Source organism: Aphelocoma coerulescens, chromosome 4A (assembly GCF_041296385.1).
Source record: "Aphelocoma coerulescens isolate FSJ_1873_10779 chromosome 4A, UR_Acoe_1.0, whole genome shotgun sequence".
NCBI lineage: Eukaryota > Metazoa > Chordata > Aves > Passeriformes > Corvidae > Aphelocoma > Aphelocoma coerulescens.
This window is the reverse complement of record NC_091018.1, coordinates 21,386,390-21,414,349: the sequence shown is the minus strand read 5'-3', so window position 1 is coordinate 21,414,349 and position 27,960 is coordinate 21,386,390. Positions and strand designations below refer to the sequence as shown.

Here is a 27,960-nt window from a genome sequence, read left to right as displayed (position 1 = left end):
GGGCCAGCGCCGGTCCCGTCCCGTCCCGTCCGGTGCGGTGCCGTGCCGTGCCGTGCCGTGCCGTGCCTTTCCCGCCGCGTGGTGGGAAGCGAGCTGTGGGACATCCGGGGGCGCCCGGCAGGCCCACAAATCCCCCCCGCTCTCGGTGCCCTCCCAGTTCCTGCCGCGCCATCGGTGCACGGCGCGGGCGCGGGCGGCGGGGTCCTCCCGCCAGCAGGGGGCGCGGCGGCGGCGGTGAGTGCCGCTCTGCTCCGCGCCCGTGACCAGCGCGGAGTCGCCGGGAGACCGAGCGCCGCCATGGAGGCGCGCGCCGCGGGCTGCGGCCTGCTCGTATCCACCGGGCGCGGCGGGGCCGGGCGGGTGGGGGCGGCGGGGCGGGCCGGGCCGGGGAGCGGAGCTTTCCTTAACTGCGGCGCAGAGCGTTGCCGGCGCGGAGGTGCGGGCTGGGCGGCGGGAGCCCTGTGTGCTCGGCCTGGAGCGGCGGGCCGGCCGCTACGGGTGAGTGCGAGCCTGGCGGGGCCCGGCTCGCCTCGGTTGGCCCCGCCGCGGCGGGACTCGGGGCGGGACGCGCCGTGCCCGGGCCCGGCTCGGTTCTCCGCTGAGCTGCCGCAGCCGTCGTGACTCTCGGGAGCCCTGCGTGCCGTGCCCTGCGGGCGGGGAGCTGCCGGACCGGCGCTCCGGGGCTGCCTTCCCCGCTCCCCGATGCTCCTGCGGCAGCCGGACCCGCTGCGGCCCCGCTGTTGGACCTGACCTGCCCCGTGGCGGGGAGAGTGCCGCAGCTCTTACTTCTCCCCCCGGGTGTCCGCGCCCTGCACGGTCTCAGCTTCGTTGCCTTTTTCCTCCTCCTGCCCCAGAAGCTTAGCGATAGAAATCAAATATTGTGTCTCTGTACACACAGCTCCCGTTTGTGTGTGTGTGAACAGGGCGTTGCTGCCGGGTCTTTACAAGCCTTCCTTCTGTCTGCAGGGTCGTTATTCGCTCCCAGGAGAAAGAAAACTCTGATCCGGATTATATTCCCATCAATAGCCGCTTTAAATGTGTGCAAGGTACTGACTGCTGGGGGAAAGGCTGAGAATCCCCTGCTGTTCATCCACAAACCCCAAATTTAGTGGTGTTTCCTGAACTGCCTCCTGAGCCAGTGGCTTTCCCTGTGAAACAGCAGCTCACATTTTATGGAATCCCCTTGTTCCTCATCCAAGCAGGTTGTCAGCCCACATCAGCATGCAGTTGTGAGGAACTTGGCTGGCTCCAATGCGTGGTGGGCTTGGCATCACACAGAGCCAACACATGCAGAACCTGGTTTCCGGGTCTGGAATTTGGTGTCTGTCTCTTGGGCTTCCCTGCTGTGCCAGGAGTTGGGAGCTGTTGCCTGATTCCTGCATGTTTACATCTAAACTTCCATGAGGTCTAGCAAGCTCTCAGTTCCCAACAGCTGCATGTTGGATGAGAAAAGACTTTAGTCCTTGTCTTGGAAGGACTTAAATAGCAGCAAGTGGCCTTGGGGCAAATCCTTGTCAGGAGTAAAAGCACCTTTTCCTGGATTTGCTGATTCCCTTGTGTGCAGTTTGGCGATGTTCTGCCCCTGGTCTTGCTCTGTAGAGAAGCTCTGAAGTTCCTTGTCAAGTTGGTCTTTCCCAAAGTAGCTGCACTGGTGGGGAAGAACCGTCCAGATGTATGAGAACTGTGTGGTGGGAACCTCCCTGGGACACTTGTTGGGAGGTGCCTGTCCAGCTTCTCTCTTCCAGAACTGTTAGGAACATACGGGTGTAAATTAGAGCTCTTTGTTCCTCTGTCAGGACTCTTATGGCTGGTAGCAGGCAGTGTAATTATATGAGTCCTCAATTACTGCAGCATCCAGTGTGAGCTCTACTGATCCTGTTTTTCTCTTTTCTAGAGGCAGAAGAAACTCTGCTGATTGATATAGCTACAAACAGTAAGTTTTATAAGGGCAGTGGTGTGGCTAAAGGTCCTGTCAGGGAACAGCCACGGGTGCTTGTCTTGCCTTCCAGTCTTCCCCCAGGCTCTGTGTTTGTCCTCTGCTCAAACAGGGATTGTTTTCCCTCTGATGTTGTCATCTGGCTCTGTCAGACACTCGGTTGTCATGACAGACAAGGTTTGAAATGCAAATTATTGAAATGTTTGCAATTTTTCTTCCTGCTTTTAGAGCTCTTCTCTTCGAGATTGCAGTAGGGAGAAGGATTCCTAAAGCCAGGAGAACATGCTAGGGATACCCCAAGCAGGGTGGGGGGACCTCAGAAACGCAGGGAGAGTAACTTAGATGCAGGTTTCCATCACAAACAGCACCTGGAAGCTGTCTGTGAGCCAGCCTGGGCTGACTCAGTGAGTGTGTTTGAAGCAGGCTGCAAGGTCCGGATACAGGGTGACGAGACGCCGGAGCGGCTCTTCGAGATCCCTGACGAGGAGCGCTGCTTGGGATTCCTGTCGGAAGTGCAGAGCATTCAGGAAGGTGAGCAGACTTGCACCTGTGCATGTGAAATCCTCTGCCAGCAGTTTCTGACAGGGATGGGCTTTTTTCCAGCCCAGCTGAAAGCATCTCTTCCTGAACCTAAGGACTCAGCCATCTGGCATCAGGTGGAGAAGAGCCTCACAGGTCTATCTCCAGGTACAGTTGGCTTTGCTCTGGGGCCTGTGCAGTGCTGGGGTGCCCAGGGTGGGAGCTGAGTCTGGCCCTGCTCCCTTGTCTGTTAATTACTTCCAGAGTGCTATTTTCACCCTTGGTTTGTGCATGTTAAGCTCCTTCCTGCCTTGACTTGTGGTTAGTGCCCCTTTCTCCCATTTCCAGGGTCACACAGTTGATACATTCCTACTATCATTTGGTTTTTTGCTTTCTGTGGAATTACATTTTTTTCCTTCTTGATCTGAGGTTTTTTGGATTGTATCTGAGGGTGTTTTTCTTGGATTTTTCATTTCAGGAGCTCTGGGGTTTGAGGATGACTTCAACACTCTGAGCCTAGAAGAGAAAAGGAACATGCAAAACCACCAAACGGGATCTCGGCGGGAGCCCCCGCCTCCTCCTGTCCCTCAGAATAAGCAGTAAGTAAGGCGAGGGATCTGTTCCCTTTTTTACTTTTCTTCCTAGACAGCAGAACTAGTTCTAGTGCTGCTCTCACCTCCTTCCTAGATCTCACCGAGAGAGAGAAGGTACATCCAGAGACCAGCCCAAGGTAACCAACACGATGCGTAAGATGTTTTTGCCCAGCACGCAGTCGGGACAGAGAGAGGGGCTCATCAAACATGTGCTGGCCAAGAGGGAGAAGGCCTACATCAACTTGCACAACTTCAGGTGAGACCTGGGAGGGAAGAACAGCTGCAGGATCTCTCCTGTGAGCTCGGATCTCACCCAGGATTGGCCCTGGCAGCTGCTGATGGGTTGCAGCTCAGGTGGCCAGTGAGGATGGTACAGCCCAAAAGTCACCAAGTGTCCATGGGGCAGCTGCTCCTTTTGCCTTCTCTGTGTGTGTGTCAGATCTCCTGAGCCTCGGTGAGGCTGGAGCAGGTGGGCAGAGAGGGTGAAGACAGATGTCCCACCATAGTGTCGCGGTGTTGCCCCTTGTGCTGGTAAAAGAGCCAGATGTTTGCTGGTGGAATGTCTTACTCCGAGAGGAGTGTCGCTGGGAGTGAGCCAAGACTGGGAGAACTCTTGAGGAGCAGCTGAGGGAGCAGGGGAGGCTCAGCCTGGAGAAAAGGAGGTTCAGGGGGGACCTTCTGGCTTTCCCCAACTCCCTGAGGGGAGGGTGGAGCCGGGGGGGGGTCAGAGGCTCTGCTCCCAGGGAACAAGGGAGAGTACAATAGGAAATGGCCCCAAACTGCACCAAGGAAGATTCAGGTTAGACACCAGGAGACACTACCATGGAAAGGGTGGTCAGGCACTGGAAGGGGCTGCTCAGGGAGATGGTGGAGGCCCCATCCCTGGAGATGCCCAAGGAACGCCTGGACGTGGCACTCAGTGCTCTGGGCTGGGTGACAGGGTGGGCATCGGACACAGGTTGGACTCGATGATCTGGAGATCTTTTCCAGCCTCAACGATTCTGTGAATTTCAGTTCCTCCATGGCTGGCATGGCCCTGTGCAGGGACAGCTCACAGTGTGTGCTTCCAGCCGGAACACTGCTGTGCTGCTGTGGTTTTCATTGTGTTTTCTAACAGCTCAGCTGCTTTTGTGTTGTAGGTTCTTTGTGGGAACATGGAATGTGAATGGGCAGTCTCCTGACAGCTTCTTGAATCCATGGCTGGTGTGCGATGTGGAGCCTCCGGACTTCTACTGCATCGGGTGAGCAGCTGGGGGGATCCTTGTTGCTCCTGCTGGGATCCAGGAGGGCTGGGTTTGGTTCAGGTTCCTGTTGTGCTCTCACAGGCTGCACAGAGCTGAGCTGTGTCTCACAGGGGCTGTCTGAGGGCAAAAAGCCATCAGATGAAGCAGAGGATCAGGTTGAACAAAGCTGGCATGACAGAATAGATTTTCCTGGGGGCATCCACAGAGCTCGCTCGTTGTCCTCTGCCTAAAGTAATGTTTCTCAGGGAGAGGGTTGCTGGGGGGTTTGGGGTAGGATCTCAGAGGCACTGTGGGGGAATTCTACTGCTTCATTTAGCAAGTGGCCATAAGGAGCTGTTCCTCCAAGGGCTGTTGCTGGAGGTTTCACATTCTTGTAGGAAGAGGGGTATGTGCAGGAGGGCTGGCGGTGCTAAGCTCTTGGGTTTCCAGGTTTCAGGAGCTGGACCTCAGCACAGAGGCTTTTTTCTACTTTGATTCCATGAAGGAGCAGGAGTGGCTGTCTGCTGTGGAGAGGGCCCTGCACCCTAAGGCCAAATACAAGAAAGTGAGTTCTGCTCAGTGGCATGGGGTCTTCTCATGGAGCTGGCGTGATGGGAAGGAAAAAGGAAAAGGGCTTCCCCTTTCCTCACCTGTCCAAGGAGCAAACCGAGGGTGATACTGGGCCATGTGCATGCCTGGGCATGTGTCAAATGTGCCAAGTTAAATCTGGAGAGTCTGTTTCTGTACCACAGTTGTAGGGAAATACTGTGCTTTGAAATAGAAATTTGTAAAAGTGGGGATCACAATACCTTTATCAAATAGGAGCTAGGTGCCAGGGAAGCATCAGGTTCAAATTCTCTACCTGTATTACCTTCTCATCCTGTAGTATAGAAGCCAGGTGTGTCCTGAGCTGGTAAACTAAATGAACAGCTTTTCCCTGAAGGAATAGGATGATTTATGAAGTGAAATCTTCCAGATGCTGCTGCCTTGGGTCAGAATTGCTTCAACTGTGGCAGCAGGACTTTGTTCTGGCTGGTTTAGAGCAAGACATTGGTTTTATCTCTGCTGTGACAAACCTTTCTGCTGTGGGGACGAGTCCTGAATACATGAATGGGTTTCCCCTTCCTCCTTAGCCCATGTGTTTGCTGTCACAGCCCATCCTGCTTGCTCTGAGCTAAGCTCAGGGGCAGGTGTTACAGGGAATGGAGCAGGGAAGAGAGCATCTTGCTGAACTGAGACCTATCAAGGGGAACCAGGAGTCATGGCCTGAACTGCAGAGAGGCTCCTGCTCACTCCCCTCCCTTTGCTTCACTTGAGTTTTGGGTGAATTTCTCCCACCTTGGTGAAAGGGAGAGCATAGGATATGGCTGAAGGAGGGGGAAGTGGCTGAAGCTGTAGATAAGGCTTGTGGTCACTTGCAAATTCTGCTCCTGCAGAGCAGACTCGGTGCTGGGCCTTCGCAGCTGAATTCCCTGCTCTCAGCTTCTTTCCTCACACATAGACTTAATCCCAACACATGTGAAGGTTTCTGTGCATAGAGGTGAGCATGCAGACTGTGCTCAAGCAGGTGAGGCCTGGTCTCTGTTTCAGAGTGGTGATACCGCTGTTCTGGAGGTGCAGGAAGGTCACAGACTGGGCAGTGTTGGCTTAGCACATCAGCAGCAGACCTGAGATCCCCACTGGGACAGGGCACATGAGCACGGTGTTAACCCCTGTGGGCTGAGCTCTGCAGGAGAGGGTCACTGCTCAGATCCAGAGAGGCCCTGGCTTTAGGGAACGAGTGTTTCCTGTAAATGAGTCAGCCTGTGTAGCTCAGAGATGCCTTTTGTTACCCCGTGCATCAGGCACGTCTGCCTCAGGGAAATAAGAACATCTCTGTCCATTCCCCTCTGCACTGGAGTCCAGAGTAAGCCAAGGTGAGCTCTGACTCCCACTGCACCTGCAGCCTCCGGACAGCCCCAGCTCTGGGCCTGGCTGGAGCACTCGGGGGCTTCCCTGCTTGTGCTGATTAGAGCACAGCAAGGGTGAGACCTGAGGCACAAACCTGCTGCGCGTTTGTTCAGTTCTTCTTTGCCCACCCTGTTGTGTGGGACTGCAGTGAGCTCAGCACTGCTTACAGCTCCTGGGGGGTGACAGATGGACCCCAAGAGCCCTGCTGTGGACAGGAGACCCTTTGGGTTCTGTTGTTGCAATTAGGGATTGAGTACAGAACATGAGGAACAGGGAGAGCAGAGCAGATCAGAACTGCATTCCCCCGGCCTCTCTGGGAACTCCGGATCCCGTTTATTTCTGCAGGTGCAAATGGTCCGCCTGGTTGGGATGATGTTGCTCATATTTGCTAAGAAGGATCATCTGAGCAATATCAGAGAGGTTGTGACAGAGTCTGTGGGCACAGGAGTCATGGGAAAGATGGTGAGTCACTGAAGCCAGCTTGTTGCTTCCCTGTAGCCATGCAAGAAGTGGCACAGTCTGGTTTGGTTCACCTGTGCCATCCCAGTCCCCTCCCCGTGCCTCACCTGCTCCAGCCCCACTGGTCCCTCCTGTCCCCAGGGCAACAAGGGTGGTGTGGCCATCAGGTTCATGTTCTACAACACCACCTTCTGTGTCGTCAACTCCCACCTGGCTGCCCATGTGGAGGACTTTGAGCGCCGAAACCAGGACTACAAGGACATCTGTGCCCGGATGAGCTTCATGATCCCCAGTGACAGCCTGTCTGAGCTCAACATCATGAAGCACGAGTGAGTTGTACCCTTGTGAAGTGGTGTCGAGCAACCCAAGTCAAGTCAGAATTGCAGCAACAGGAGGTTTCATGCAGATAAGTTTTCTGGCTTGGTGAAATAATTTGAAGTCCCAAGGGCTGTGGTGTGCTGCAGTTCCTGCAGACAAACTGGTCACCTCCTTGCTGCGGTGCCTTGTGCACCCTTGTCCCCAACATCCCTCTCTTTGCATTTGTGTGTAACTTCCTTTTCAGCAGGCCTAAGCAGAATACAAATGGTTGGTACTTCTGTAACTAATACTTAAACCATTTAAAAATGTAGAGTGGATTAGTACAGAAAAAAACTTCAAATATTAGATTATCCTTGATAATCCACTAATGGAAATGTTGAGGTTTGGCTATAAACAGGAAGAGCTTTGGTACTAGTGAGGGGTTTAAATTTTAATCTTTAAATGAAACTTTTATGGAGTAAAGAGTGAGTCTCATGAGTGTTTCTTTAGCTGCTGATAACAAGAAGGCTGTAGGCCTGTTTGGAACCCTGGAGAGGAGCAGGGTGGGAGCAGGTGCTGGTGAGGTGTGGCTGATGGCTGAGATGGGAAACAATGCCCAGGAGGTTGTAAACTCCAGGAATCTAAATCTGTTCCTGCTAATTCTGCATCAGCCGGTCTTGGCTCAGCAGGTGGTGCAGCAGTGGCCTGCTCTGGCTGAAGGAAAGGCAGTGAAAAAACAACAGGTAGAAACAGGGTGTCACATGAGGGGTAACCCTGCAGATACAGGTGCCTCACCTGTCCCACTGGCTGACAGGCTGGCTCTGCTTAATGAGCTCCACCGTTGCTCTCTTAACATGAGAAGAGCCTCAATACCACCTGGATTTTGTGTGGTGTTGCTTCATTGGAGAGTCAGTGCTGTTCTCTGGCTTGTTTCATGCTGAGACAAATGCGTTACCTCCTACTTAACTAAGCCTTCAGTCTTTGGGGAATTCCAAAGGAGATGGACTTAGTCCTGTAGGATCTGCTGTCACTAGAAACTTCTCCTGTTGGGCTCAATCTTTAATGTCTCCTTTGTGTCTTCCACATGTCTCAGCCTTAATGTGGTTTACAAAAGGGAGCTGTTAACTGCTGGTCTGCTCCCAGCGTTCTTCCCTGTGAGGGTGGGAGGCCCTGGCACAGGGTGCCTAGAGAAGCTGTGGCTGCCCCATCCCTGGAATTGTCCAAGACCAGGTTGGACAGGGCTTGGAGCAACCTGGGACAGTGGAAGTTGTCCCTTCCCATGGCAGGGGGCTGGAACAAGATGAGCTTTAAGCTCGTTTCCAAACCAGACCATTTTGATTGTATGTGTATCTTTGTTTGCAGTGTTGTTATCTGGCTGGGAGACCTGAACTACAGGCTGTGTCTGCCAGATGCCAGTGAAGTGAAGAATCTCATCAGCAAGAACGAGCTTCAGAAGCTGCTGACGTATGACCAGGTCAGTGAATTCGCTCACATTTGCCCCATCCCTGGGAGGTCACCTTGGTCTGCTTGGGAGGAACTGGCAGACATGGAGCTGTGGAAGGGGCTGGAGCACAAATCTGACGAGGAGCAGCTGGGGGGCTCAGCCTGGAGAAAAGAAGGCTCAGGGGGATGTTCTCTCTCTCTACAACTCCCTGAGAGGAGGGTGCAGCCAGGTGGGGGTTGGTCTCTTCTCCCAGGTAACAACTGGCAGGACAAGAGGAAACAGTCTAAGGTTATGCTGGGAAAGGTTCAGGTTGGATATTAGGGAATTTTTTTTTATGGAAACTGCTGTCCAGGTATGGCACAGACTGCCCAGGGCAGTGATGTCCCCGTTCCTGGAGGGATTTAACAGACACACAGATGTGGCACTTGGGGACATAGGTTAGTTGTGGCCTTGACAGTGCTGGGGGAACAATTGGGCTCAATGGTTTTGGAGGGCTTTTCCAACCTACATAATTCAGTGACACACTGCAATAAGGGTGTGGACATAAACACAGACACTGGACCCCAGCAGGGTGTGCTGGTTGCAACAGCCCCCTAAACAAAGGGGATCCATGCTGGGGTAGCTGGGTGACTCAGGCAGTCACTGTGTGTCTGTGTCTCAGTGCAGGAATTCTCTCTTAAGTACAAACTACAAGCTGAACACAGGCATTTGTAACAGCAACAAAAGCTGCTGTGATCAGTGTTGTGGAAGAGGTATTGATTTGGAGCCCAAATCTGCTCAGCCAGTTTGACCTGAATTCTGTGCTGTCACCTTCCCTGCTCGGCGCTTCCCTGCAGCACACGGAAACTGGCAGCAGGTGCCTTTTGGGTGAAGGGTTGCACCCGGGAAACATAAACATGAGCAACAGTGGTGCAATATCACCTCTGACACAGTTTCACAGGAAATTTGATTGATTGTCCTCTGTAGCTCATTTTTGCTCTACTGCAAGAGCTTCATGCAGGAAGCAGCTGTAGCTCAGGTCTTAGTGAGGAAAACATCCAGGAGATTTTTCAGAAGGGGGAAGGAACAAAGGAGGGTGGTGTCAGGTTGTCAGGCGAGTGCAGTGCTGGAGGCTCTTGCTAAAATGACTGGTGGGGAAAGATTAGTGACGGCAATCTTAATCCTGAAAACTGATGAAGGCATTTAGTAATTAATATTTCCTTTAACTCTTATTTGATGCTGCCTGCATGGTCTGGTGAGCAGTACCCATTTGTACTCGGTCTGTTTGGAAAACATTCCATTTTTACCGCTGTTTAAGCTGTGAGGTGTGAGAGGCAGTTTGGGGGTGTCTGTGAATCCCACAGAATGGCCACAGGCTGTCGTTGCTCTGCCTGTAGATTGCTCTCTGACACTGCTGTGGCAGGGGAGGGTTAATTGGGTTTGGTTTGGGTTTTTTTTCTTTTTAAAGCTTTCTTTTTCTGCTTTAGCTGAATATTCAGCGCACTCAGAAGAAAGCATTTGCAGATTTCATGGAGGGAGAAATTAAATTCATCCCCACCTATAAATATGACTCTAAAACAGATCGCTGGGACTCCAGGTACATTGGCTGCCACTGGGTGTATTTACCTATGACATAAAACGTGTTTTCTCACAAAACTTGATTTTCTGCTTTCTAGAGCTGTGAATCCCTGTCAGTGTTATGTTTGGCCTTCCTTTCTTTCCCGCTTTCTGCCATAAGCAGCCCCTGTGTACGTTGACCAGGGACATCCCTTAAACCTCTGTTGCTGCTGATCCTGCTGGATGAAGGCAGGTGAAGTGTGAGCTCAGGTGACCCTGCACTGGAGACTTTTTCTATTGCCAGGGACAGGCAAAGAGTATAAAAAAGGAATTGAAGAGCTAAGGAAACAGGCTCTCTGAGTCACCCTGTCCCCTGACTTGCACACCCACAGGGTGGCTGCACTGCGATAGCAGCTGTGGTTCCCACTTGGTGCCTCCCACAGACATGGCTGCATCCGCTGCAGGGGCTGCTGCAAAGGGAGAAACTTCCAAGAAGGACTTTCAAACCATGTGGTGATTGAATTTGACTCTGCTGTGTTTATGAATCAGCACAGTAGTTAATCTGAAGAAGGATAACCCAGGATTCAGGCTTCATAACGTGATAGTAATCACTGAGTAGAGTTTCCGTAGTGGAAACAGTATGCGTGGGTTGGATTGTGGGCAGAAAGGTCTGGCAGCAAAAGAAAGTCATGTACTTGGGTCACAGCACACATGGGTTCAGGCTGTGGAAAAGGGCTTGACTGAGGGTTACTTTGTTTCCTGGTGCTGGAAAGGATGGGAATTTTATCTGCTGTATTGGGAAAGGGGAGGAGAGCAGAAGAAATAACAGAATTCAAGTTGGGGTAAGTGATAGGAGTTCATCCCATCACTGCTGTGGTGATGTGGGTGGAGGGAACTGCCTTGTTGGGAAGAGGAACAGCTTGGATGGCTTGATAGGATTGTTGGATTCCCCTGGTAACCTGTTTTTCTTTGTAGTGGGAAGTGTCGTGTGCCAGCATGGTGTGATCGGATCCTTTGGAGAGGCGGGAACATCAATCAGCTCCGGTACTGCAGTCACATGGACCTCAAGACCAGTGACCACAAGCCCGTCAGTGCCCTTTTCCGCATCGGGGTAGGTTTGTGTGTACCTTGGGGCAGCATCCCAGCACTGCCCGGCATTCCAGGCATTGCTTTGGGAGGCAGTGATGGAGTCAGGGCACCTCTGCTAAGGCTGGTGCAAGAGCACAGATGAGCCCAGCTGGGGCCTACCTGCTGTGGGGGTGCTGCATCTGGCAGCACTGGAATGGGTGAGTCCCACTGTTCCCTCCTCCACAGGAAGACACAGCAGCAGCCTGGGCCTGGCAGTACCTGTGCTGCATGGGATGTGTCATCTGGTTCACACCTGAACGTCTTCAGTGGAGAGTGGCAGCAAATTTGGGTTTTCTGGTGCAGCAAATGGGGACACTCCATGTCCATTTTTGCTACCTCCTGCTCCCTGGGTGGCTCAGGTCTCACAGAATGGGTCAGGTTGGAAGGGACCACTGTGGGTTGTCTGGTCCCACCTCCCTGCTCCAGCAGGGCCATCCCAGAGCACATGGCATGGGATTGTGTCCGAGCAGTTCTGGACAGTGAAGAAGTTCTTCCTCATGTTCAGGTGGAACTTCTTGGGATCAGTTCCTGCCTGTTCCTCTTGTGCCATTGCTGGGCCCCACAGAGCAGAGCCTGGGCCCTGCTCAGAGCCCTCCCTGCAGACAGGGACAGACAGGGCTGAGGGCCCCTCTCAGCTGTGTCTCCTCTTGAGGGTGAACTCAGCCTCAGCTCCCTCAGCCTTTCCTTGTAAGGGAGATGCTCCAGGCCCTTCAGCATCTCTGTAGCTTTTGCTGGCCCTGCTCCAGGAGCTCCATGTCTCTCCTGTACTGGGGAGCTCAGATCTGGATACAGCACTCCATGTGTGCCTCACCTGGGCTGAGTAGAATATGCTGAGTCTGTTTAAAGAAAAGCCTTTCTCCTTTCCTCTGGAGAATCATGAGGAATGTCACTTCTGCGGTTTGCTCATGATCAAGAGAGTTCCTGTGAAAGCCAGTCAGAAGCTTTGCTGAGTGTTTTTTCTCTCCCACAGGTGAAGGTTGTGGATGAGCAGAAGTATCGGAAGCTGTTCGAAGACATTGTTCGTATAATGGACAGGATGGAGAATGACTTTCTTCCTTCACTGGAGCTGAGCAGGAGAGAGGTGAGGATGAAACTGGAATCACTGTCACTGTCCAAGCACAGCAGCCTTCAAAGTGCCAGAACTACTTCCAAAGACTTTGGTTCAATAATCTGGATTATAGGAAATTGAACTCCATCCTTTATAGTATGATCAGGAATTGGGTTAGAGAAGACATGTTGTCTTGGCTCCTTGGCAGGACTTCTGTGAGGACTTCTGCACTGGGTGGGCTCCTCCCAGCCATGGGGGGCCACTGCAAAATCTGGGGGGGGGCTGGCCATGTGCCATATCCTGGCCACTAATATTTCTCTTTGCTCTGCAGTTTGAGTTTGAGAACGTGAAGTTCCGTCAGCTGCAGAAACAGAAGTTCCAGATTACCAATAACGGGCAGGTCACCTGTCACTTCTCCTTCATCCCAAAGCTCAATGACAGCCACTACTGCAAGCCATGGCTTCGGGCCGAGCCTTGTGAAGGTTACCTGGAGCCAGGTGAGTGTACTGCTGTAGACCCCCCATCCCATCTCCATATAGTCCTTCCTGTCTTTCCTGTGTCCTACCTTTCTTGCCATCAGTCTTGTCTGTGTGTCTTGTCTGTCGTGGTCTTTGTCCCTGCCACTGTATGTTTGTCCTTGTCATCCCCTTTTGGAGAGTGTCCATGTGCTCTTGAGAGCTCCGGTGTGTTGCAGACGAGAGCACGGAAATCTCCCTGGACGTGTACGTCAGCAAGGACTCAGTCACCCTGCTGAACTCTGGTGAGGATAAAATCGAGGATATTCTTGTCCTGCACTTGGACCGAGGGAAGGACTATTTCCTGACCATCAGTGGGACCTACCTGCCCAGCTGCTTTGGCACCTCGCTCGAGGCCTTGTGCCGGATGAAGCGACCGATCCGAGAAGTTCCAGTCACCAAACTCATAGACCTGGTGAGTTCTGAAGCAGCTCTTTTAACCCAGAGAGTCCTGATTCCCTTCTGACTGCTCCCAAAAGCAGGAGTAGTGCCTGCAGCTCAGGTTGGCTGTGCTGGCTCTGAGCTGAGCGACTTCACAGAGCTTGAGGTGCTTTTATTCTTCCCTTCTACCCCAGCCAATGGCTTTTGACAGCCTGTGCTTTATCCCTTTTTCCTGAGTAGGCTCATCAAATATTGTTTGATGGGACAAAAAAGTGATCCCAGCACCTCGTGTTGGTGTTACTGGTGCTGGCAAGCTCAGCTGAGTGGCACTACTGTGTCATAAGAGATGTGATTGAGGTCCTCTCCTCCATAGTACCAGGACTACTTCTGCCGTGATGAGTGCCCCGGGAGCCTTTTCCTTCTGGATGCATTCCCACTGCTCAGGGGAAGGAGCAAGCAGAAGCAGGAGGACTGAAGGAAGTCTGTGGTGTGGGTGTGGGGTGCTGAAGGACGCAGCTCACAGATGAGCAGCGTCACGGCCTCTCTGGCCATTTCCTCCCACACCAACCACAGTGAGAGATAAGCCTTGGGTGAGAGATAACTCATCAGTGAGAGGTCTCTCTGTGGTGCAGCGATCTGTTCCTCCCCCCAGCCTTTGCCAGCCCCCAGCATCAATATTGCTCCTCCCAAAGCTCATCGTGTGTGTGAGAGAGGGTGCAGTTGTGCCCTAGTCACCTCTTGTCCTTTGGCTACTCTCATAGCTGTTTCTGGGGTTAGGTCCCATTTTGGGGATGTAATTCTGATTTCCAGGCTGGTTTCATTCATCTCTCCTTACTGCCTTACGTGGCTGTGTTCCAGTGAGGTGCAGCAGCTCCTGAGTGCCAGTTCATGTCCCCATTCGTGTTCAGCCAGGAGAGTCATTTCCTTCTGTCCACCTGAAAGCTCAGCCTCATTGTTTGAGTCTCTCTGCCATGTGATACCTTTCCTCTCCTCTCCTATCTCACAGTTTCACCCTTACATGAGGGCTTTTTGTCCAATAAGCTGCTGCTTTTCCACCTCTGTGGATTTTCCAGCTTCCACTCCCATTGCTTCCACATTTTCTCTTTCCTCCAGCAGTTGTCCGGTGCCTCTCCCTGCCTCTTCCAGTTCCCATCCTTTTTGTAGGTATCTACTTTTCTCACAAGTTCAGTATACAGAAAAGTCAGTTTTATACCAGAATTTTGACTTTGTAACACAATCAGGCTATGCAGGATCAAGATGGCAAGATACAGTGACTCCTCAGGTCAAGCAACTCTGATCCAGGGTCCAGGCTCCTCAGATTTCTTAGGATTTGGTTGAAAGTCACTCTTGTTCTAGAAGTGGGTCTGGAACATTTCACTGGCCTTGGTTGTTTTTCCACCTGCTTCTTCCGGCTCAGCACCAACTTCTTGCTTGATACAGGGGAACTTGGGGCCCCGACTCTTGGCTCTGCTCTCACAGACACACTGTTAGATCTGTAAGAGTACTTGGAGGCTTCTTCTCCTTCCTTTACCTATAGATTTCCTTCTCCTGTTATTCAGTGAAACATCTAGAAATACAGGAGCAAAACGATCAGCAAAGAGCACCTGCCCCAGTGTCTGCAGCAGGGACACAGCTCTCCTTATGGACACAGGGGATATTTTAAGGTTTTTGGTTCTGATTTTACCTATTGAGCTGAGAAATCCTTGGAGCCAGGCCAAGCTGAGCACTTAGTGCCTGGTGGTGGTGCAGGTCCTGCCTGCCCTGCAACCTGGAGCATTTGGGTGTAGTTCCCTGAATTTTGGTGCTGCTCAGGCTGTGTGAGGCTGGCATTGTCTGTGCCTTAAGAACCTCCTGCACTTGCATGGTGTTAGGGCTCATCCTTCACTGCATCCAGTGTTTTCCTCAGCCTGGCTAGACTTCGTCTGCGGTTTTCAGTGGAGAGAGGTCTGGGGACTCAGTCACTAAGGGGCTGAAGTAGGTGGGTGCAGGGTAGCACAGTGTAGGTGGGAGTTTGTGTGGGAATGGCTCTCCTGGTTCTCCCAGGAGAGAGATACTGACATGGCTGCTGTCACTGGAGCACCTCTCCTTTGGGATTTCTGTATTAGTGTCATCCTGTTTTTTCTTGAGATCCTGCTGTGGGTTTTAAAAAGCCTCTCGAAGAACCCCTGTCAGGAACAGGTGAATCTTGTGGAGCAGATTGTGCTGAAGTCTCAACATTAGGGAGAAATTGTTCCCTGTGAGGGTGGGGAGGCCCTGGCACAGTTTGCCCAGGCTGGAAGTAAACTGGGATAGTGCAAGATGTCCCTGCCCATGGCAGGGGGTGGAACAAGATGAGCTTTAAGGTCCCTCCCATCCCAAACCATTCTGTGATTCTGTGGAGAGGTGAGCAGCCAGGCTCAGGTTGGGGGGTGAGGCTGGAGATGACTCACTCATTACAAAACGTGCAGGTGGCTGTCTGCCCTCCCAAACCTGTGACCGTGTGCCTCCCCCTGTGCCTCAGGAGAGAAACCTGTGCCAGCTCCTGTTCTGAGCAAGCTGTTCCTGGGAAGAGGCCGGTCTGTTGTGGCTCTGTTAGAGCTCAGGGAGCCCCCAAAGCAAGCAGGCACTGCAGAGGCCACGGGGGGACCTGAGATGCCACTCCCTCCTGGTGTCCCTGTGCCATGGGAGCTGCAGCTGCTCCCAGCTCGGCCTGGAGTGCACTGGGGCTGTTCCCACCCTGAGAGGTTGATCTGCCAAGACTCAGCATGGACAGCCTGCTTCCATTCCCTCCTGCAGACCCCATGAGCCGGCCCTGGCTGTACAGGGATGGCTGTTTGGGGATGCTGAGGGCTTGGCTGTGCTGCCGGAGGGCTTGGCACACTCCTCTCTGTACTGTGCTAATGCTCTTAGGCTGCAGCAGCAGCAGCCGGGTTTGAGCACAAACCCTCATTTCCCTGACTGTACCCAAAGCTGCTTAGGGGCCCTGTGAGCTCCACAGCTGCCGCACGCTCAGAAACACAGATTTAGCCCAGGGAATGTTTTATCTCTGGCCTGGTCACAAGGGAAGATGGCTGAAATAACACAGGGACAGTGATTCTGACCAGGGAACTTCTTCCTGGCAGACATGTCTCACCTGCCCATGGCCCGGCTGTTGGCCAGTGAACGGCACTGTCCAAGCCCCTTGGAGGGGTTTCCAGAAATCCTGACGACATTGTGCATCATGTGAGCGGGATTGTTGCTAATTGGCAGGCAAATCTCTCACCAGGTTTAACTTTGGCCATGTCAGCAAATGTGTGAAGGACCTGGTGTTCAGTGGGTTCTTATAATGCAAATTAGGCTTCTGCTTAATCAGAAGAGTTGATCCAAGAGTGCTTTCTCCCTCTTAACCACACTTTTTCCTCTCCTCTCTTTCCTGCTGCTCTCAGGAAGAAGACAGCTTCTTAGAAAAGGTAACACAAGCAATTGCTGTGTGGCAGTCTGCTTCTCAGTGGTGTGTTTGTAAAGAATGAGAGCTTTTCCCCTGTTTTCTGTGGCAGAGGGAAGGGGAGGGGAGCACAGAGGGGACACTGCCAGCAAAGCTTCTTAGCACAGCTGTGGGCTGGATGAGAGCACAGAGAAGCACACAGTGACCCCGGATCCAAGCCCAACTGAGATGTTAAAGCTTACCAAATTTGCTTTGGGGGAAAAAAATTACTCTCCTGATCCTGACAGCAGTGCTGGATATTCCCAAAAAGATTGGCAGCCTTTGACAGACCAGAGATAGCTCTGACCATAAGGTGGAATTCACAACATCCTCTCAGACCCGTGGGAAGAGTGCTGGAGTAGGAGACTCAGGTCTTTTGTTCCTTCCATCTTGTTGTGTCCCTGTGGAGGCCGAGGGAGGGCCTTGTGCGGGAGGTGGATGTTTCTGTGCCTCCTCGAGCAGTGGAGCCGGGGCTGCTGGCTCTGATGGCCACAATGCCCGAGCAGGATCACTGCTTCTCTTGGCACCCGTGCTTGGTGCTGGAGCCAAGAAAGGAAAGCATGTCCTTGGAAGAGCAAGTGGGAGATGTTGGGGGTGTTCCTGCTCTCCCTGCGCTGGCTCTGACATTTGTAACTTGTTTGAGCTGGTTCTGTGCTGGTTTCCCGGTCCGAGGGAGTTGTTCCTCCCTGGGCTGTCAGCGCAGCAGCAGAGTAAAACAGGAGAGGGAAGGAATGTTCCCTCTCGTAAGAGGGGATCGAGCTCCCGTGTTTAACCGCATGAAGCTCAGAGTCTCCTCCTGGCAGAGGAGAAGGGAGGGATGTGGTGCCATCCTTCTCTGAGCACATTCCTGTGGGAAGGACGTGGCCGTGCCTCCCTTCCTCACACACGGCAGGAGAGGGCGCCCGGGGCCCGGCCAACGCGCACCCACCTCCTGCTCCTGCTCCTCCTGCTCCTCCTCCCTTCCTTCTCCTCTGCCCCGGGGCACTTCGAGCCTTCTCTTCCCTGAGAACCTGGGATCTCCTGCATGGTGGTCTCCACAGCTCTCCCAACCATGCCAAGGGCTGCTCCAGCACTTGGCTCCAGCAATGCCCTGGCACAGGGGGTTTCTGTGGAAGAGCCTCAGCCCTGGAAGAGTGTCCACAGCCCTGGGAGAGGGTCTGCAGCTCTCCCCCTTTCCCTCTTAGAGGAATTCTCGATTGCTCCTGCCTGACACGCTGCTTCCCGACCTTCCCAGTGCATGTGGCTGAGCAAGGCAGCCGTGACTCCTCATCTGCCAGTGGGGTCAGACCTAGTGCTGTGCAGGGCAGAGCTATGCTGTGCCGTGTGGCAAGTGGGGCTACTGCCCATGCCACCAGGGCTCGTGTCAACCCAGGGTGTCTGGGGGCATAGCGGGGAAGCTGCCCCCAGCTGCTGGCAGTGGCTGTGTGCGCTGCAGGGACAGCTTTGCCAGTTGTCACCTCAGCTGGAGTGAAGTGCTTGCTGTGTGGCTTGTGGACTCCTCTGCTGGTGGCAGGGTTGTGTTCCTGCTTGTGCTGGTTCCTGGGTGCTTTGGGAGTGCTGGGCATGGCTTCCTCCTTGGAGGTCACAGGAATGTGAGTGATCGTGAAGTAAGAGTAAAATCAAGCCCAGAACATGGATCCGGTTAAAGCTTGGTGTGATGGAGACATCTGAGCCATGGAGCTCGTCAGCTGCTCCACATGAGTAAGCAGGAGCTGTGACCGTGGTGGTGTGTGCTCAGCGAGACCTCTCCTTGGGAAAATCAGGGAAGAAACTTCAGAAATCAGGACGGTTCCAGAACCCTGAGAGCAGCCGTGGCTGGAGCACACCTGGAGTCAGGGGAGACGTGGGATGAGCGGGGCCGGGGCTGGGCTCCCCGGCGCGGCAGCTCCGGCAGCACAAGGACTGTGGGGTGGGAGCTGGGATGGGGCCGGGGCACTGTGGGCAGCCAGAGCCCCCTCCCGGGGGGCTGAGGGGGCTGGGGCTGTTGGAGAGACCGGGCAGGTTGTTCCATGGGGCAGCAGGAGGGAGAGGAGCCAGGGCCTGTGGAGCAATGGCTGGTGCTGTGAAAGTGAGTCAGGGCTGGAGCACCCACCCCAGGGTCCTGCTGCTTCCCCTCTCCCAGCTTTCCCTACCAGGGACTAAGGGCCTGAGACAGCAGGGACTAAGGTTTCCCTGAGCCCTTGTGTGCTCTTTCTCCCCAGGAGAAATCCATCCTGCAGATGGGCTCCCTGGACAGCGAGGAGGCAACTGAGGTGCCACTGCAGGTGCCAAAGGAGATCTGGCTCTTGGTGGACCACCTGTTCAAGCATGCCCTCCACCAGGTGAGAGGGATGGAGAGGGCCTCTGCCACACTGGAACTCTCCTGGTGACCTGGTTCCTCACAAGCACCTGGGGATCAGCTCGAGTTTGGTGTTTACAGGACAAGGCTTTTCCCTGTGCTCAAGGCACTGGCTTGGGTGTCCCAGGGTTCACCTTCCATTCACCATGTGCCTCAGCCTTTGTGGGGAAGGTGGCTTGTTGTCCATCCAGCCGCCCTGTTGTCCATCACTGTGCTGTTTCTGACAGGAGGACCTGTTCCAGACTCCAGGCATGCAGGATGAGTTGGAGCAGATCATTGAGTGCCTGGACACCAGCATTCCTGAGACAATCCGTATCCTTCCGTGGTGGATCTCAGCTCTGCTGGGAGAGTTCACTCTCACGAGAACTTGTCTGTCACCTTTACCTGGCAGGGATGGGCTCCCCTTGTTCCCCCCACAACCTCTCTGAAAGCTGAATCTGTGCTGGCCAAAGCAGCCAGGGGGCTCTGGAAGATTCTGCAGGGCTGTGCCAAGTGCAGGAGCTGGGATACTGAGGAGCATGGTCTGGAGAAGAGGCTAATGGAGAAGGGGGCTCCTGTGCAGCCAGAGGGTGGGAAACGCAGTGCAGGGTGGATGGAGCAGTGTTTTTCATAAATGCGAGACAGTGGAGGAGAAAGAGGAGGAGGAGAGGTTGGACAGGCAGGGAAGTTGCATGACCTCCAAGGAGACGAGCATCTGGGGAGGGAGGGGATCTTTCTGCTCAGCATGACCCTTGATTCCCAGCGGTCCAGCGGGCAGTAATCACTCTGTGGCTGAGGCTCTCCTCATCTTCCTGGAGGCTCTGCCGGAGCCTGTGATCTGCTATGAGCTGTACCAGCGGTGCCTGGATGTGTCCCACAGCAGCCGGCTTTGCCGACAGGTGCGGGGCTGTGCTGCCATGTGGGGCTGCTGCCACGGGCTGTGCCGTGACCCTGGGCCCGCCTGGCTCCTGCTCCCTACCCAGAGGCTGGCAGTGGCTCTGGGAGAGTAGGCAGCTCTTCCAAAGAGACCCCGAGTGAGCCCTGTCTCACCCCGAGCACCTGGGGAACAGGAGCCTGAGGGAGGGGCTGAGCCTCCCCTGGTCCTGAGGGCTTGAGCACCTGCTCAGAGCTACAATTCCTGTCCTTCCATGGGGGACTGTGGATGGCTCTTAACAGCTGGTGGGGCAGCAGGCCAGGCCAAGCATGTCCCTGAGCAGAGGGGGAAGTTTTGGGGCGGTGAGAGCTGGGATCTGACTGGAAACAAGCAGGAAGCAGCCCCAGGGCAGTGGGGGCTTTTTCCTGGTGATACAGCTTTCCTTGAAGCAGTGTCACCAGGAGCCACAGCCCACAAGTGCCATCAGCACTGGGCTGCTGCTGTGGGTAAGTTGCTGTGGAGCCCGGAGTGCTGCGTGTGCCCAGGCTGCAGCGATGGGAGCTGGGAGAGCTTCCTGACACCATTTCCTGGCAGGTGATCCTTCAGCTGCCGAGCTGCCACCGCAATGTGTTTCGGTACCTAATGTCCTTCCTCCGGGAGCTGCTCAGGTACTCGGACGACAACAACGTCAGTGCCACCATGATCGGTGAGTGTTGTTCCTCTGCAGCCCTTGCTCCATCCCAGCCTCTTCCTGCACCTCCCAAGGTCTTCGTTCCTCACAGTGATGGATTTTACCTGCCTCCACAGCCGCCCTGTTCTCCAGCCTCCTCCTGCGCCCTCCGCCCAACCTGATGGCCAGGCAGACCCAGCAGGACCGCCAGCGTGCCATCAACTTCCTCTACAGCTTCCTGCTCACCGGGGACGAAGAATGACTCCTGCCGTGTGCCAAAGCCGGGGCCCGCGCTCCAGCCGGGCCTCTCACAGCTCCGAGGGGTAAAGGCTCGAAGCTCTCCAAGTGCCGTGTTTACAGTCGGAAGGGACGCGTTCCCCCTCCCTGCCATGCCACACCCCACACTGCAGAGGACCTGCACGCTCATTGCACTGCCATCCACCACTGGAGCCTCCGGCTTGTGTGCGGGAGCCAGGTGGATCTGTCAATAGCCGAGCACTGTGCCAGCGCCCATCGTCCCGTGGCAGTATCACCAGCTCCCCGAGTCACGCTTCTCTCCGTGTCACACCCATCTCCCAAGAGCTGCTGTGGAGAAGGGTGGGGATGGCTGGTGCTCTCAGAGGCCGTGGCACACGGCGTCCCTCTGGTGCCAGGTACATGTGCTGGTGCATACACCACCCCAGACTGCTGTGGGACATGTGCCACCTTCTGCCACACAGCCCTGCCAGCCCTGATGCCGTCACTGTGCTATGGACCGTGCTGACCCAGGAAGGTTGTTTGGACGTTCAGCCTCTCCCCTTCAGCAGGGCCTTTCCCCTCTCCCCTCCCTCCCAGGACACAGGGCCCTGGCACACGGGGTCTGTCCCTGCACCCCTCGTTCTGCCCTCAATTTCTTGTCCCTTCTGTGCCCCAGCTTCCTCTAGGGACACAGGATCATGGGTGGCTCATAGTGGCCAGGGTCAGGCAGAGCCATGAGCTGCCCTCTTCTCCTCCCAGGCTCTCCTGTGCATCTTCAGCAGGATGGGACTGCTGTTCCTCCAGCCCAGCCTACAGTGTGGGGGTAGGACAGGCTTGGGTGACTAGGTGCCACTGGATGGAGTCCATTCTCTCGTCCCCAGGGTGCTAGCAGAGGGTGCAGGTTTGGAGGGGTGAAGTGAGCCAGAAATGCTCCTTGGGGGCCAGAGGAGCAGCTGGGGGGCTGTGCTGGGGGGCTGCAATGCAAGGGTGATGTACAGCTGGCTGAGGGAACAGCCCTCTGTGGGAGTGGTGACTGAGGGTACAAGAGTGGCCTGTCCCACTGAAACACTAAGAGGCCTGTGGGGCCATTTGGCCTCAGGTGCTGGAGGCCAAAGCCAGGGGGAGGGGGCTGCGGTCGCAGAGCCCCTGCCGGTACCTGGGCTTAGCCCAGGGTCTCGTGTGGCCCTGCGGTCCCCATGCACAGGCTGAGCTGCCGTGGGCTCCCTTCCCTTCTGCCTTTTTCTTTTCCTTAAAATTTTTAAATTACATAATTTATTGGGAAACCGTTCGTTCCAAATAAACCTCCATTGTGCAAGGCCTGGGGGCTGCGCCGGGCCCCCCTTATGCAGCTCTGCACCACCATGGAGCCCTGGCCAGAGCTCCAGGCCCGCTCCAGGGGCAGCTGAGGGCTGGGCTCTCCCCCAGCCACTCCAGCAGTGTGCTGGGCACAGCTGGGGACAGGGGCAGAGGGGCCCATGCCGCTGGTTCCTGCTGGCTGAGCTCCTGGGTGCACCCCTGATGTGCTGACACCGTCAGCCCAGCGCCGGTGGCCTGTCCGGCAGTGGGTGGTGGCATCTCCCCGGGATGGAGATGGCACTGGCTCTGCCCAGGGCAGTGGGTGCAGCAGGGTGCTGCTGCCCTGTGTGGCACAGGGCTTTGGCAGCCCTGGGCACTGATGCCTGTGGTGCCCGAGGCGCTGCTGGGCCAGCGAGGGGAGCGGTGGTGGAGAAAGCCCACACGTCCTGCTGCAGGAAATGGCGGCCGGTGTCATCTCCATCTGCTTCCTTCCGGCTCCTTGGGAGCAGGGCTGTGCCTGGGCAGCTGCTCCCGTGCTGTCACGGAGGGGACCAGCGCAAGGTGCCGGCATTGTTCCCGCAGCAGCCACATTCCTGCCACTGCCGGCGGAAATGCCGGAGCGAGTGAAGGCCTAATGCTCCCTGGGGATGGGACAAAGCCTAGGCCTGCCCATCCTCCTCCTTGGGAGGGCACAGGGATCTTCGTGGGGGACCCTGGAGGCTGTTGGGGTGCAGCTCCGGGGGTCTCACACATGCATCAGCCCACCAGGAACATGGGCACTGAGGGATGCTGGTCGTGCCCAGATGGTGGGGCTGGAGGAGCTGGTGCTGTCCCACAGCCACACCGAGCATCCCTTGCCAGCCCTAGGTGGGCAGTGAGCTCTCCCTGTTCCCCCCAGGGGCATCAGAGGTCCCCCAGGACCGCAGGGCTCCTGTGACTGCTGCAGCCCTCTCCCAGTGCCCCTGGCATCCCTGCTCAGTGGGCTGGGACCTGCAGGCCTCATCCTTGCCCTGCTGGGACAGACCCTGCTTGTACACACAGGAACAAGACTGCCCTGTGCCACTCTGCCCTTGTCCCCAGCACTGCCCTGTGCCCACTGCCCACTCTGCCTCAGCTCCCTGTTGCAGTGCAGGGGCTCTGGCACTGCCGTGGCACATGGGGCACAGGGAGCACGGCCGAGCTCAGCAGTCCCACCTGCCTGTGGGCAGCAGGCCAGGCCAGGAAGAGCCAGAGATTCCTTAGGTCTCCCGGCTCAGAAGCTTTTCCTCCTTCCATGCTGGCCGCAGCCCAACCAGGAGGTCCTCCCTGGCCTCCTCCTTCCAGGCTGGTGCAGGAGGGCTGGGGTCAGGGCTCAGCTGTGCAGCCCCTGGCCACAGCCCAAGCACTTGGGGCTGGGCAATGCCTGGGGGACGTGGGACATCACTGCCTTGCTGGCACGGCCGTGGCAGTCGCTCCTCTGGTCTGCTGGGCCCCCCACTGCCTGTCCTGCCCATGCCCAGGCAGGGACCTCACCAAATCTCTTGGGCAAGGTGCCTGCTGCTGCAGCTGGGGAGGCAAACCACGGGCATTGGGGGGTGGTTTGAAGTGCAGGGGGAGAGCACTCCCAGTTCAAACCAGTAGCAGCAGCACTGCAGGCTGGCAATGAAGGAATGATAACCCACCCCCAGCATCCCAGAGCTGGAGCTGGGGGCATCTGGGAGGGACTGTGGCTGGGGCACCATGTCCCAGCTCTGGGAGGCTGCTGGGGCTGGGACACCGGGCATGAGGGCCAGGACAGGCCTGGGCAGTGAGTGGGCAACCCTTGTGCACCCACACAGACCATCATGGGGGCACTGGCAGTGGCTCCTGGGGGCTTTGTGGGGTGGCTGGCGGTGGCTGATGGGGTGGCCAGCAGGGGTGAAGGTGTGTGGCAGTGGCTCCTGGGGTGGCCGTGAAGCAGGGTGAGGGTGGCAGGGTCTTCCAGGGCATTGAGGGATGCGGGTGGCAGTCGGTGGCTCACAGGGCCCCACGGGTGGCAGTCAGTGGCTCGCAGGCCGTGCAGGGTGGCAGTCGGTGGCTCACAGGCCATGCAAGGTGGCAGTCAGTGGCTCGCAGGCCGTGCAGGGTGGCAGTCGGTGGCTCACAGGGCCCCACAGGTGGCAGTTGGTGGCTCGCAGGCCGTGCAGGGTGGCAGTCAGTGGCTCACAGGGCCCCACAGGTGGCAGTTGGTGGCTCGCAGGCCGTGCAGGGTGGCAGTTGGTGGCTCACAGGCCCCACGGGTGGCAGTCGGTGGCTCGCAGGCCCCACGGGTGGCAGTCAGTGGCTCGCAGGCCGTGCAGGGTGGCAGTCAATGGCTCGCAGGCCGTGCAGGGTGGCAGTCAGTGGCTCACAGGGCCCCACAGGTGGCAGTCGGTGGCTCACAGGCCCCACGGGTGGCAGTCGGTGGCTCGCAGGCCCCACGGGTGGCAGTCAGTGGCTCGCAGGCCGTGCAGGGTGGCAGTCAATGGCTCGCAGGCCGTGCAGGGTGGCAGTCGGTGGCTCGCAGGCTGTGCAGGGTGGCAGTCAATGGCTCGCAGGCCGTGCAGGGTGGCAGTCGGTGGCTCGCAGGCTGTGCAGGGTGGCAGTCAGTGGCTCACAGGCCCCACGGGTGGCAGTCAGTGGCTCGCAGGCCGTGTGGCGGGCGCGGTGGCCGCGTGGCGGGAGCGCTGGCACTGGGCCGGGCCGTGCATCCCGCCCGGTCCCGGCGGATGAGCTCATGGAGGCCAGCTGGGTCCCGGCGCTTCCCCAGGCCCCCCTCCCAGCCCAGCTGCAGCCCTTCCGCTCCTCCGCAGCCCCTTAACCCCCTCCCCGCCGGCACTGCCGACCCCTGCCCACAGCCCCGCGCCCGGGGCATCCCTCGTGGGCAGCCCCTGCAAACACTGAGGGGAGTGCGGGGCCCCGCATGGGCACCGCCTCCCTCAGGGCTCCCGGCCACGGCTGGGGGTGTCTTGTCCCGTGGGGTCCCCTCCCTTCGCAGGGCTCAGCCCCTCCTCCCCACCTGCAGGGTCCTGCAGGGACCCTCAGTCCCTGAGCCTTGACCCTCCTGCCCCCCACACGGGCCTTGCTCACACCCGTGGGGTGGGGACACCAAGATGGGGGATGCAAGGATGGGGACACGGAGGAGAGGAATGCCAGGGATACCCGGGACAGGGATGCCAGGGATAGCAGTGACTGAACACAAGGGACAGGGATGCCCGGGATGGAGGTGACAGTACCCAGCACTCACAGCTGCCTGGGTGTACAGGGCTGTGGGGCAGCTGTGTACAGGGCTGATGGCTCGCAGGCCATGCAAGGTGGCAGTCAGTGGCTCGCAGGCCGTGCAGGGTGGCAGTCAGTGGCTCGCAGGCCGTGCAGAGTGGCAGTCGGTGGCTGTGTACAGGGCTGATGGGGTCAGGGGGAAAGGGAGGATCCAGCAAACCACCCAGAGTGTCCAACAGCAGCGGAGTCATACGGAACCAGTGAGAGCTGTGACCAGGACTGCTGGTGCCCCAGCCCCTCTCCCCTTCTTGCCCAAGGGACCAGCATCCCTGTGCCCTTCCAGCATCCCCTCCTCCATCTCTCAGCCTCTCTGACCTGCGTTTTTCTGCTCTCCTCGCCAATTTCACAGGCTCAGCACATGGCTTCACTCCTTGCTGAGCACCTTCTCTGCTAGCAGTGGGCTGGGGAAGGGGCTGCCAGCACCCCCAGTGCCTATAGACAGCCCCAAGAGGGAGCAGAGGGACCTGAGATCCCTCCCCACCAGCAGGAGAGCAACCCCTACTTGCCCTTCCAGAAATCAGCATTTACTGAGTTAACAATCATAACTCTTTATTATAAAGATATATTTACATGGAATAAAACTTTACAGACACAGGAGATGATCAGCAGGGCCCAGCTCAGAGCCAGGGCCCCTCCTTTGGTGTATGGCAGAGCTGGACAGAGCCCCCAGTGCCCCCCTGCTCCTGCTGTCCCACGGCGTGAAGCAGAGGGGCCCAGGGCCCCAGACCGTGTCCTGGGTGGGCACCCCACAGCACAGGGGTCCCCGGGAGGTGGGTCTGCCAGCGGGAAAGGGAGGGCAGCTCACCCAGGGTGTGCGATGAGCACCAGGGGAATAAATAGACCCAGGACAAGCTCTGTGCTCCCCCCTGGCGTGGGGGTGACAGACAGGGCTGGGGCAGGACCCCGAGGCAGCTCACAGACCCCTGAGGAGAAGCTGCTCCACCTGACAAAGTGCTTTGCGCAAAGCCCGTGGTCCCAGCGGGCCCATGCCCAAGCCAGCCCCGTGCCCACCGGGACAGGGCATCGTGGCAACCCTGGCTCCTCTGCAGGCAACCCCCTTCCAGCTGGCCCTGGGAGGTGTCGAGGAGGGGCAGAACACACCCACAGTGCCAGACACGGCACCGGGGCCACCAGGAGCAACCGCCGGGAGAAGGTGGGGCCAGCCGAGGGCTTACAGGGGGTACCCCGCGCCCAGGGCCGGAGGATGAGCAGAGCGGGCGAGGACGCGGTGCGAGCGATGGAAGCCGTGTCCATGGAAGGCTGGCGGCAGCCCTGCAACGAGAGCAAGCCCAAGTACGTGTGAGTTCCCTTATGCACCGTCACACGTTTCCCTGCGTCCCCCACGCCCCACCGCACCTCACCTGGCTCAGAATGGCATGGGCCCCTTGTGGGAGAGCCGGGGCCGGGGCCGCCGGTACCTCCGCCAGCCGCCCTGCCGCTGCCCGGTCCCACGCCGTGCACCTCGCGGCCGCACCAGCCTTCGGGTGAGGCCATCCTGGGCATCCTTCCCGTCCGGCGCCTGCCCCAGTGGCCCTGAGGACATCAGGAACAGCGTTAGCCAGGTGTCCCCACGCAGGACAGGGACAATAGTACCGTGGAGTGCCTGGCCCTGGGCCGGCCGGCTTCCTGGATTGTCCCCAACAAGAGCCATCACCGCCAAGTGCTTCCTGTGCCGGGGCGGCCCGGCCACCTGTGCCACGCATGGCCACCTCGTGCGGCCACGGCCACCAGCCTCACCGCGGGGCACGGGGCTGCCCAGCCCCCGCCTTCGGCCCCAGCCCTCCCCACAGCCACCCCCTCCTCTGTGCCACCGAGACCCTCAGCCCTTCACCCTGAGCCGTTCCTCCACATCCCCGTGGTGCCTGGTGCTCCCAGCAGTGATCCCATTTCCCCGAGGCCCTGGAGCCCCTGGCCGGGATGCTCTGGTCCCTGAGCACTGGTCCTGCTCCCCTGGGTGCCTGGCGGGGATGCTTCAGTGCCAGCGCTGGTCCTGCTCCCCCGGGGCGCCTGTCTGGGATGCTTTGGTCCCAGCTCCAGTCCCAGCACCGCCAGCCCCACACCCCCGCGGGGCCGGTTGGCAGCTGCGGGACCCGGCGATGCCCGGGGCTGTCACCGAGGCTCCGGACGTTCCCGCTCTGCACGGGGGACCGGGGAGTTTTCGGCTCCAAAGTAAGCGCTTTGTGTTTCCGCAGCCCAGCGGATCCCCGCGGTGCGGGCGGGGGTGCCGGTCCCCCCGCGCCCCCCAACCCGCGGCCACCCCGGCGCGCTCTCCGCCGTCCCCTCTTCCCGCACTCCCTCCCTCCATCCCCCGCAGCCGGCCCGGGTCCCCGCGAGTGTTCCGCTCTCACCGGGGGCGGCCAGGACGAGCCCCAGCAGCAGCAGCAGCAGCAGCAGCGGGGCCAGGAGCCGGCGCGGCGCGGCCATGGCGGGGGGCGGCGGGGGGCGGCGGGGGCGGCCGCCGGGGGAGCCGCATTTGTAGGCGGTGAGAGCCCGGCCCGGCCCCGCCGCCTCCCGTCATCTGGCCCCGGGATGGGGGGAGGTGTCCGCCCTGCCCCGCCCCGCCGCTGGACACCTCCACGGGTTTCCCCCGATCCGTGTTTGCTGCCTGATCCCCTCCCGGCACATCCTCCGGGGGATTCCCCACCCACAGCCCCCTCATCGCGTCCCCGGTGCTCTGAGACCACCCCAGTTTGTCCGGGGACCCCCATCCAGCCCGAATCTGGGATCTGCTCCCAGCCTGGCCCTGGCCTCTGTGCCCAGCGCGGCCCGGGACCCCCTACTCAGAGTGACTTTGGGACCCACGCATTCAGCCTGGTCCA

The 27,960-nt window shown here is 57.5% G+C and overlaps 2 protein-coding genes across 7 annotated transcripts; one reads left to right on the top strand and one right to left on the bottom strand.

Moving 5' to 3' along the window:
* Positions 1-72: 72 nt before the first annotated feature.
* Positions 73-23,831, top strand: OCRL (OCRL inositol polyphosphate-5-phosphatase). Of its 5 annotated transcripts, none has more exons than XM_069015793.1 (24): positions 73-330; positions 419-498; positions 967-1,046; positions 1,895-1,933; positions 2,360-2,467; positions 2,540-2,623; positions 2,934-3,054; positions 3,143-3,304; positions 4,188-4,289; positions 4,722-4,836; positions 6,567-6,683; positions 6,822-7,009; positions 8,340-8,451; positions 9,888-9,997; positions 10,933-11,068; positions 12,056-12,166; positions 12,465-12,630; positions 12,828-13,063; positions 16,434-16,457; positions 18,673-18,792; positions 19,037-19,121; positions 19,560-19,687; positions 20,257-20,368; positions 20,470-23,831. In XM_069015793.1, exons 1-24 carry the CDS (start codon positions 298-300, stop codon positions 20,592-20,594), a joined length of 2,694 nt encoding a protein of 897 aa, XP_068871894.1. In that variant the 5' UTR covers positions 73-297; the 3' UTR covers positions 20,595-23,831. The 5 variants fall into 5 exon arrangements, with proteins under 5 accessions (XP_068871894.1, XP_068871893.1, XP_068871896.1 ...); XM_069015792.1 differs by having other exon boundaries at positions 2,357-2,467; XM_069015795.1 differs by lacking the exon at positions 2,540-2,623 and having other exon boundaries at positions 2,357-2,467.
* Positions 23,832-24,442: 611 nt separating this feature from the next.
* On the bottom strand, positions 24,443-27,571 carry APLN (apelin). 2 transcript variants are annotated; one of them, XM_069014972.1, is made up of 3 exons: positions 27,490-27,571; positions 26,503-26,674; positions 24,443-26,413 (listed from the first exon to the last, which is right to left on the bottom strand). In XM_069014972.1, the coding sequence occupies exons 1-2, from the start codon at positions 27,563-27,565 to the stop codon at positions 26,508-26,510; spliced, it is 243 nt and encodes an 80-aa protein (XP_068871073.1). In that variant the 5' UTR covers positions 27,566-27,571; the 3' UTR covers positions 24,443-26,413; positions 26,503-26,507. The 2 variants fall into 2 exon arrangements, with proteins under 2 accessions (XP_068871073.1, XP_068871071.1); XM_069014970.1 differs by lacking the exon at positions 27,490-27,571 and having other exon boundaries at positions 26,503-26,792.
* Positions 27,572-27,960: the final 389 nt, after the last annotated feature.